The 10,745-nt window shown below is 39.5% G+C and overlaps 1 protein-coding gene across 1 annotated transcript in view; it reads left to right on the top strand.

Annotated features, from left to right (window-relative positions):
- Positions 1 to 216: 216 nt before the first annotated feature.
- Positions 217 to 10,745, top strand: part of LOC104525279 (histone acetyltransferase p300-like) — a gene marked incomplete at both ends in the record, with an annotated part of 20,208 nt that continues 9,679 nt past the window's right edge. Inside the window, 10 exons of the mRNA XM_010168385.1 lie at positions 217 to 294; positions 1,134 to 1,243; positions 1,736 to 1,891; positions 2,964 to 3,404; positions 3,931 to 4,119; positions 5,073 to 5,229; positions 5,804 to 5,922; positions 7,120 to 7,398; positions 7,971 to 8,059; positions 10,435 to 10,545. Coding sequence (XP_010166687.1) covers positions 217 to 294; positions 1,134 to 1,243; positions 1,736 to 1,891; positions 2,964 to 3,404; positions 3,931 to 4,119; positions 5,073 to 5,229; positions 5,804 to 5,922; positions 7,120 to 7,398; positions 7,971 to 8,059; positions 10,435 to 10,545 — 1,729 coding nt within the window. The remainder of the gene's footprint in view (positions 295 to 1,133; positions 1,244 to 1,735; positions 1,892 to 2,963; positions 3,405 to 3,930; positions 4,120 to 5,072; positions 5,230 to 5,803; positions 5,923 to 7,119; positions 7,399 to 7,970; positions 8,060 to 10,434; positions 10,546 to 10,745) is intronic.

Here is a 10,745-nt window from a genome sequence, read left to right on the forward strand (position 1 = left end):
GCTTAAAGGTCTTTTCCAACCACTATGATTGAGTGATTCTAAAAGATTTTTTCCCCCCTTGATTCTTTGTCTTGCATGTTCTTAGATACTTTACAGTTAAGAAATGGAGTTCTTGAGACACCTTAATTCTCATGTAATTCTCCCTAAAATGTTCGGTGGGTAAAGCCTGGTGATCTTCTAAATGCTATAATCTTATTACAGTATCTTTTTTTCCAGATGGTCCTCTTCCCGACCCAACCCTGATACGTGCCAATGTGCCAAACCAGATGATGAATCGCATGCAGGCGCAGCCAGGTAAATTTTTGAAGAAAATTTCCTACTTTGATTTTGAAGGAGTCTTGGAATTGGGCAGCTCTTGCTGAAGTGTCATAGCCCTTGTTTCACCTGCAGTTTTCCCGTTTGATTAAGAAAATAGCTATATTGTATAATACTTGCATAACTGTATATCTCTCTCTAGTAGCATGATCTTGTGAATTTAAGAGCTTGCTTTGTTAGCTGCTTGCTTTGTTAAATACGGAACTTGATGCTTTTGGAACTTCAGATCATATGAACATAGGACGGTGGGGTCAGTCAAACGTAGGCCTAGCCAGCTTAGATGAGGACATACTGGTGGCAGAGGGAAGATGGTGAGAATTACTGCTCAGAAGGAACAGAACCTTTGTTATATATTCAAGAAGTATTGTGACCAACATACAAAGTACTTAAGGAAGTGAAGATACTGTTTGGGATTTAGGAAGTGAATTTCTAATATGCAATTAAGATAATGCAGCTTTCTGTAGAAAGTTGATCTTCAGCAGTAGATGTGACACTTTTGGTTATTTATCGTGTGCTTCAGTAGTCCTCAGACTTCAGAGCTTTGATAACAGTTAGTGGAAGAAAGTCTTTCAGGGGAAAAAAACCTAGTTTGTATTCTGAAGGAGTATGATAGCTTGGACATGTTATATTTTAAATTATTCTGTGTAAGTGGTTAATAGAAGGAAATACTTGCTTTATAGTATTGCATACTTGAAAACTGATAGCTAGAAAATGCAGTTGGGAAGAAAGTGTTAGCATTTCCTCTCCAAATGTTGAATGGTGCCCAAAGGAGAATTCAGACCTTTGCTTATAAGTGTTTTTTTGGTACAAACACACAGGGATGAATCAGTTTGGCCAGATGAACATGCAGCTGTCACCAATGGGACCCCGGCAAACCCCTCCTCTTCAGCACCCTGGACAGCTAAGCCAGTCTGGGGCCATGAACCAGGTCAGTGTGGGTTTCGTCCAGGGTGTTGAGCTCTCAAGTTTGCTTCTGTTAGCTGTGTTTTCCTTAAAAATAAATAAAAGAAATTTACAAAATCAAGCATTACTTCTTCATTCTCTTGACCCTTTGGTTCTTCCTTTTGCATATCCACTGAAAGATTTGTCTGGTCTATGGTAAGCCTTTAGAGCTTGGTGGTAAAGATTGCCTAAAAATAAAGGTTTAAGTGGCTTTTTATGCTGTTCCATCCTTAAAACAAGGAACAAAAATAAATCTTAAGTCACAGTCCCAATCTGAAATCAATATCTTTTTCCTTAGCTTACAAGAGAAATCATCATAACTTCTGTCTTTTGAGAGGAACTATAAGCAGGCTTTCCATATTGTATCCTACAGATAAGCGGCAAGCATCGATTTCTGCAGCAAGATAAATGGATTTTTGTAAAATGTTATGGAGGTATATGCACATTGTGTGAAATGAGTTATTTTCTTTTCCAACAGATGGGATTTCCTTCACGTATGCAGCAACCAGGAGTTGGCCAGCCTTCTGGTCAGAATCAGTTTCTACAACAGACCCAGTTCCCTGCTTCTTCCCCGGGAATGAACACAGCGAGCCTGCCTATGACTCAGCCTGGCAATCAGACACCAGTTTCTCAAGTAAGTTTCTGATTTGTGGAAGTGGTTTCAGTGGACTCTGTCATCTACTGGTTTCACTGTTTAGTTTTTAGTAATGGAGAACAACTTTTCTCAAGGTGCTTTTGTAATTATAGTCAACCAAATTAATTTATTGAGACTGCATTTTCCCGGTGTAGCTGTGGGAATGGCAAGGGTGAAGCACTGTTGATTTGTTCTCAGGCTTAGGTTGAAGTGTGACAGAGGAATTTTTTTTAAGTTTGTTTTTATGGAGCAAAGAAGAAATTGTTACTCAGCATGCAGTAGTTAAGAATTTCTTGCTGAACAGCAAAGCGGCAGAGCCTGAGAAATTAAGAGATAGTGGAATAAGTCATAAAAAGGCATGTCTGTCCAGGACTAATATGTATTGCTGGCTTTGGGGGATAGGAGGGTTATCAGTACTGAAGATCTGAACTTACAGTCCAGCAGTTTCCTTTCTGTCCTTTCCCTCTCCCTTTTCAGCAAGAACCTTTCAGGCCAGGAAGAAGTAGGGAACGTCAGTTTGCTTCTCGTTGATGCTTCTTCCTAGTTTGCAGGCAAGATTATTGTGGAGTGACAGCTTTTTTCCTTGACCAGTACATTTTTTTTGTAATTTAGTAACTGTACAGTTACGCCTGTACTTATTTCTGTTGATAAATTCAGTTTCTAGTCTTGGGTGTGGGGGTATGGGCACACTAAGTGTATTTGAATGCAATTTTCCACTGTGGTGCATTGTCCCATATTCAGGATGTGCAAATCTGTAGTTTTAGAAAGAAATGTTTTGTGAACTGGGAGTGTAGGTGTGCCATTCTTTAAATATAGCAACAAGTATAAGTTACCCAGTTGAAACTTCTCTTTTAGAACTGAATAAATCATGAAACAGCTTTATGTTCGTGTGGAGCAAAATAAATCAAATAGAGCATTTTTCCTTTTGAAATAAAGTTCTTTAAAAACAAAACAGATAGTTTGTCACATTCTTAAAAGTATACCAGTAACTGTGGGAAAGCAGCCTTTTAACAGTAATTTCTCTTGCTTTTTTATTTCAAGTCGTTGCAAATGTGTACTTGTTTTCCCACAGGCACAAATGACAAGTGCTTCCTGTCCTGTGAATTCTCCTGCAATGGCTCCAGGTTCTCAAGGGAGTCATATTCATTGCCCACCTCTTCCACAGCCTCCCATGCACCGAAATTCTCCTTCTCCAGTACCTAGCCGAACCCCAACACCTCACCACACACCCCCAGGCTTGGGATCACAGCAACAGCAGGCAGCAGCAGCTGCCACTACTGCACCTACACCTACTCCTCAGGCAATGCCACCTGGACCACAGCCGCAAACTATGCACCCCCCTCAAAGGCAGACTCCAACACCTCCACAGGCACAGCTGCCTCCACAAGTCCAGCCTCCAGTGCCAGTTACCCCTTCTGCAGAGCAACAGCAGCAGCCCTTGTCACAGCAGAGCACGACTGCATCTGTTCCCACACCAACAGCACCGCTGCAGCCTCAGCACCCCACAACACCTGTAAGGAAATACTTTAATTGTACTTTCCCTGCAAATGCTCAAGTGTACGGTTTAATTTTCAGTTGGTCTTTTATTTTGGTGCAAATCTGTGATAATGGAGGTACCTCCTAGCATGTTTAATATCACAATAGGGTTTTTTACATTTGGGAAGTAACCTTTTTTCCATCAAGACAAATCTATAGATCATCTGGTGTTTCCAGAGAGGGAGTATTTTTCAGAATTCTAGTGCATGCTTTGAAATTCACTGTGAAACAGGGATGAGGTCTTAGTTATGTCTGCATATGCATAGTGGTAGCGTACAATAGAGAAACAGTATGTAATTTTCTGTATACTAGTCCTTCCAGTGTTTCTGTGACATGTTCTTCTATAATTGGAGTTGTATAGCAGTATGTTCTTCAGGTGAAGCAAGCAGAAGGACTAGAGTGCATTTAAAATTAGTGGAAAGTAGTGTAAGTAAAAAATAGATTAGAGAAAGAAAAATAAGTTCAGTAGAAGCCTGTTTGTAACGTGTGTTTTGTTCCTTCAGCTTTCACAGCCAGGTGTAAGCATTGATGGGCAGGTATCCAACCCCCCATCCACCAGCAGCACAGAGGTGAACTCTCAGCAGACTGTTCCAGAGCAGCAGCAGCCACCCTTGCAGGAAGTGAAAATGGATATTAAAACAGATGAAGGGGAACCAGAACAGACAGAGCTGCAAATGGAGGACAAATCTGAGGTGAAATTGCCAGCCAGTTGTTGGGTAGAATATCTTTGTTTAGTGCTGTTAGATGCTTTCTGTCTCTATGGAAGCCATTCTTTCCAGAGTTCAGTGAGAACTGTAGGCACTACCTGCTGCTGCTATTTTAATTGTTGTCTTCCTCTACTTCTTCCTAAAGAAGGGTCTCTTTTCTGGTGAAGTGGTGGTAGAAGCCAGTGACCACAGGAAAGACCATGATAATGTAGTTGCAGCTATGTGGTTTTCTGGTAAATGGTAGTGTAAGAGGGAACTCGGGTCAGTCCTACACATTATTGGCAGCTGTTAAATGTTACAGTAGCAGATACTAGGATGAGAGGAAACAACCCCTCAAGTTGTGCCAGGGGAAGTTTAGATTGAATATTAAGAAAAATTTCTTCACTTGAAAGGGTTATCAAGCATTGGGACAGGCTGCCCAAGGAAGTGGCAGAGGGACCATCCCTGGAGGTATTTAAAAGATGTGTAGATGAGGTGCTTAGGGACATGGTTTAGTGGTGGACTTGGCAGTATTAGGTTTATGGTTGGACTCCATGATCTTAAAGGTCTTTTCCAACCTAAATGATTCTATATGTACATAATGGGCTGCTTGACTGGGCTGTGATAACTTGTCACTGAGGACAGCTAGGAGTGTGGCTGCCCGTAGCATCTTCCTGGCAGCCCCAGAGTACGAGAGACTCGGACCTCCCTGAAGAGCTGGATGAGTACCTGTGTGTCTGCTTGCAACTCAGAACTGGTTATCATTGCTACTAGTGCAGTGTTTAAAGATGTGTTTTAGCACGTCTGCTCAAGTTTAGGGAAGTGTTTTGACTACAAAGTAGAATACCCTTAATCCTAGGGAAGAGTGGTGGGCAGGATGGCAGGTAGGTTTAAAAGACAGAAATGTGGATGGGTGACATCCCAGGAGACTAAGTGACAGGCTCCAAACTACTTTCCAGGTTAAAGTAGAACCGGTCGTGGAGGAGTGTAAACCAGACCCAATGGAGCAAGAGGAGAAGAAATCTGAAGTGAAGACTGAAGTGCCAGAGGGGGAAGAAAGACCTACCACTCCAGCAACGCAGTCTTCTCCGGCAGCTGGGCAATCTAAGAAAAAAAGTAAGCAGGAACACTGTTCTGACTGAAATTCACAGCATCTCCCTAGAGAAGGCTTTGTGTAAAAAAAAAAAAAAACAACCCGAGCTTTCTTCATTGGAACTCAGTAGGCTTATATGGATTGTTCTTTGTGGCTTTTGGACAAAAATATCTTATAATGCATGTGATTGTAATTGGCTTTGGGCAAGTTCTTTAAGGCTTTAGTATTAGACATTAAGCCTTAGTAAAATTGTCAATACAATAGAGATTTGAAATGTTCCTCAGTTACAGATTTTCTAGACACGTTTTTTCTTGGGACCTCAGAGGGGCCGTATCTGGAATGTAAACTGGCCCTGTTAAATTGAGCTGTGTCTTCCTGTGATAAAAACAATATTCTCTGTAATATTTTGGCCATCTCCTTGTGTCCAGGTGATCATTTTAATATCTTCCTCAGAACTCAGCCTTGCAGAGGATAAACAAGCCATGCTAAGTAACTTAAACCCATTGTCTGTAGTTTTTTTCCACAGACCTCACATTTTCCAGCAGGTTCCTTACAGCTGTTTCTGCTATCTTTCTAATGTTGATTGTTTTTCTGAAGTTTTCAAGCCAGAAGAGTTGCGGCAGGCGCTTATGCCAACACTGGAGGCACTTTACCGTCAGGATCCAGAGTCTCTTCCATTTCGACAGCCTGTGGATCCCCAGCTACTAGGAATTCCTGTGAGTGTCTCTTAATTTAAAACTACTATATTATGACATACATGTTGAAGAATAGCTTAAGTCTGTCTTGTTAACATTTTTATATTGATGTATTTGAAGAGGTTTAGCTTAGGCAGTGGAACATTCAATCTCTGACTTAGGAAGGGTTTTTTTGGGTTTTTTTCCAAAAGTTTGTTTGACTCTGTGTTTCTTGTGGTAAATAAGCAGGTATACCATACACTTTACCAACAGATCCTCAGTGCTCTTTGGACTTTTTATGGATGTTGCTTCATGTTTTGATGCTTCTGTTGCTCAATTACATAGATGTTTCTCATCATATATAAAACTTAGCTGAATATGTAGGAAATCAAGCAGGTCAAGACCACTTAAAAAAAATCCATCAATTATTATTAATCTGTTTCTAAGCAAGGAAGAGATTGTTCAGCTTTTAGTTTTATTTTAGGTCGAGTTTCCTGCTTGTTTTAGAATTGTCTTCAGAAGTATTACTATCCTTCAGGGATCTGTGTTTTAAAATCTCTGGATTGACCACACAAGTTTGCTATTTATACACAAATATTTATACATGGAAGTCCTGCTTAGGTGATTTGGGCAACTTTTTTTGCCTGAAAAGTTTTTTGTTTGCTTTTGGTATGAGGTTTTTTAGGCTAGATACTGCAAAAATGCAAGGCCTGCTGTATTATAAGCAGGCATAAATGTTGCTAATACTCTTTAACAAGCTTTCAATTAGCTGTCATGTTCTGCGGACTTTGTAGGAGAAGTGGTTCTATAACTGATGTGGGGTATTGGAAAAAGCATCTTTTAGAGGAGACAATCTCTTTTATAATCTAATAAAGTTACTTCTTTTTGTTTATTAGGTTGTCTGGTCTACTAAAAACAGTCACTTTCTATTAATGCTCTTGTATATATCCTCAGATCATAGTGGCTGCAAAAAAATGGCCATTTTGTACTTTTTGTAATACTTGTTTTGCTGACTTAAAACTAGAGTGGCTTTATTTCATCAGGAATGGAAGAGCAACAGAGCCTGAGAAATAAAAGAATAATGAAAAGGAAGCACTGGGGAGTCATATGGTATTACTTAGATTTCATTATGTGTCACAAGCAGTTTGACAGTCAATTCAAGGAGGAACCTGTTTTTCTTGATGTACTGCAGAAGAATTTATATGCTGAGAATGCACATGCTGTCATGTCACAACACAGTTCTGTAGTAGTGTTTTGATATGCTGCGTATTCTTCCAGGATTATTTTGACATAGTGAAGAATCCCATGGACCTTTCTACTATCAAGAGGAAGCTAGACACAGGACAGTATCAGGAACCGTGGCAATATGTAGATGACATCTGGCTCATGTTCAATAATGCCTGGCTGTATAACCGCAAAACATCCAGGGTATATAAGTACTGTTCCAAACTGGCAGAGGTGTTTGAGCAAGAAATTGACCCAGTTATGCAGAGCCTTGGTTATTGCTGTGGAAGAAAGGTAAGAAAATAAATATTTTAATCTGATACTTGCTTCCTGGTATTGAAGGGGAAAAAATCCAGCAGTTGCAGTTAGCAATTCCAGTGTGTCAAGAATTTTGAAAACTTATCAGGATTTAGCAGTCCTGAGTAATCTGATTTTGATGTTTTTATAGATCTTCTAATTCTGTCTAGTGCTTAAATCGTGTATTTGTATATAAGCCTTTTTGGGGGAAAAAGTCAGTTACTGAAGGCTTATTTTGATTAGGACGAACCCATTTGCTATTGCAAATTAAACAGATGTGATTTTGTTACTGCAGAAGGGCTCTGTATTTCACTGTATAATGAGACTGTGTATTTCCATTGTCTTATTTTGATATGCTTTCCATCTTTGGAAAAGAGCTCGTTTGAGAATAACAGCCCGCTGAATATTTTTTATGACTCTAGCACTTTATACACTTGCTGCACTGTGAGATCTGTGCACAGAATATGGTGGAAATGGTCATTGTCTGGGTCACGCTTGCTTCCCAAGGAGAGAGCAAGTGGAAAACACATATGAGTACTGAGATGACCCATTCCCATTCCTCTTTGCAGTTGGAGTTCTCGCCACAGACTTTGTGTTGCTATGGCAAACAGCTATGCACAATCCCTCGAGATGCCACTTACTACAGTTACCAGAACAGGTAAGGAGAACTGACTTGGTGTGATTTTGCGCATGCTGCAATCAGTCTGTTGAAAGGCATGCATGTATTTACATATACACCCTCTTTCTATGTGTACACCTTTGTGTTTTAAGAAAAAAAAAAAAAATTGCTGGAAGTGCCCTTGAATAGTTTATTTTGTACATTAATGATTTCTTTCTGCAAAAGTTCACTGCAGCCTCTGGTCGTTGTCTTTTGCTTGCAGAACTGTGAAATTTTACTAAATTTTTATCCTGCAGTTAATTAAATCTTCCGTTATCTACAAATCATATAAACAAGTCTGTTGTCTTTGCTTCCTGCCAAGCAGCTGTATTTTTCATGCAGAACACTGAGTAAACTATGAAGCAAGTATATTAATGCTCGTAATACATATTATACTTGGCAAGTCTTCGTTTTTTCTCATGACGTTAACACTGAAGAACAAACTTCATTGGAAGATTTGTGTATTCAGATTTGAGTAGATTGATGCTTGCTTTTTCTCCACGTTTCCTTAAGGGAGTTGTCTTGAAGTAGCTGTCAGCAGCTCTGTAAAATGCTGTGACTTCTACAGCTATTTTGACTTTTTTTTTTTTCATTGGGTTTTTTTTTAAAGGATTTAAAACAATTTGACTTCTAAAAGAAGGCTTCTTGCTAGGTATCTCTGCCAGTTGGGGAAGTGAGGCAGGAAGAAGCAGGGAAATACACTCTTCAACACTCCTAGATCCTCTGACCTGTCATCAGGATGCACTTGTTAGAGCAGAGAGCTGATTACCTCCAAATTATGTCATCTCCATCGATTTAGTTGCTGATCTCCATTCTTTCGAACACCTTACAACAAACAACAAAAAAACCCCCAAAACAAACACAAAACCCACAAAACTAACAAAACCACTAAGCCTTTTATCTGAAAGCCAAGAAGATTTTGCAAGAATTTTAGTTTTCTTAAGCACCTGGTCAGGTGAAAGCAACCAAAGGGCTACAGGAGTTATATCTTAACCTTCTTAGGCTTCATAAAGGTTTATAGCAGTGAATGGAGGTTTATAGGAGTGAAGAAGTAGAAAGTAAGCTTGTAGTATCCCATAATAACTGTTGTATTTTTAGGCTTACATAGTGTAGAACTTTTCATATCATGTCAGTATCTTCTGCTTATATTTATCTATGAGCAAGCACTAGATGCACCAAAAGACTCTTATTCAAAAATCTGAAAGGAATGTTTGCACTATAACAGGTGCATACATGTGACTTGTAAATTATGCTATATACACACATGCAGATATTCTATAGACTGAAATGTACAATTCCAGAAGTACTGTACTATTCTCTGCATTATTTCAGATGACAACTGAGAGAGAGGATTAAGAGACCTGTCTTTTTAGCTTAACAGCTGCTATAATGTTGGTTTGCGTGACTGTAATAAATTTGTTTGAATTTTATTTCTTTAGATGTCTTGTGTACTCAATTAACATGCCTTAGTAACAGAGAAGCCACAGTTTCAGAACATTTTTGAGGGCTGGGGTAGAATCTTGAATTAATCACTTTTATTCAAGTATAAGTGAAATATTTCTCTATAATGCTTGCTGCATTGACGCCTGGATTGTTCTGCTTTCAAACTGGGCTATGGCAGAATCCTGTCAATGTAGAGCATTATGTATGTAGTTAATGTCAGGTATTTAGTTAACGTACAGTTTGCCAATTCTAAAATTAATGTAGTTTTGAGGACAGATTTTATTGTTCTTGAAGCTTCTGATGTTTAGCTTTCCTTTTCAACTGGGACAGAATCCTGTGGCCTTTCAGCATTTATACATTTAAGATGGAAGACTACCTCTTCCATTGATCTCCTGCCAACAGAACTGCTGTGCTGATGTACAAGTCAGAGTAGCAGTTTTTCCTTCCCTCTGCTCTTTCCCCTTTCTCATTTTAAATCTTTGCTGTACATGGCATGGATTATTAAAATGAAGAGGGTATGGGTATGCTCAAATGTAATACTTGTGTTTGATTTGCTTTAATCATTTGCTGCTTGTGAACCCATTTGAGAGATTTAATGCTAATCTGTGCTTTGCCTTGGCTTTCTGCTTTGTGTTGTCTTGTCCTGCTTCTGTGTTTTTGTTTTTGTCCTGCCAACCCCCATTTCTTTGTGTGTGTCTCATTTTTTTTATTTTTCCTCATGCTTGTCATTGTTTTGTAAAAAAAAAAAAAAAAAAAAAAAAAAAAAATCAAAAAAAACAAACCAACCAAATACAATGTGGGGCCCATAAATCTGCATCATTGAATATCCTTGTCGCCGTTGATGACCTGCTCTCTGCTCCTGTCCCTTCCTTGGCCTGCTGTGATTGGTGGCTCCGTTGCTTGGCTTGGGCTGTGTTGTGTGGACGGAGCAGTTCACCCAAATATGGCCTTCTTGCTGACAGGTATCATTTCTGTGAGAAGTGCTTCAATGAAATCCAAGGGGAGAGCGTTTCTCTGGGAGATGACCCATCACAACCTCAAACGTGAGTCATTTGTGTTTACTTGGGCTATGCATTTGTAAGCTGTATGATGGTCTATAGTGCTTTCTCAAAGGGAAGGTGTTTAGTTTTAGGTAACCCTTGATGTGACCAGATACTATTCATCATCAAAGCCTGGGCTTGTGCTGTAGGTTTTTTTCTTCAAAATCTTTTTTTCGGGGCGGGGGGGGGGGGGGGGAAGAGAT

Source organism: Antrostomus carolinensis, unplaced genomic scaffold (assembly GCF_000700745.2).
Source record: "Antrostomus carolinensis isolate BGI_N321 unplaced genomic scaffold, ASM70074v2 scaffold2755, whole genome shotgun sequence".
NCBI classification, from domain to species: domain Eukaryota; kingdom Metazoa; phylum Chordata; class Aves; order Caprimulgiformes; family Caprimulgidae; genus Antrostomus; species Antrostomus carolinensis.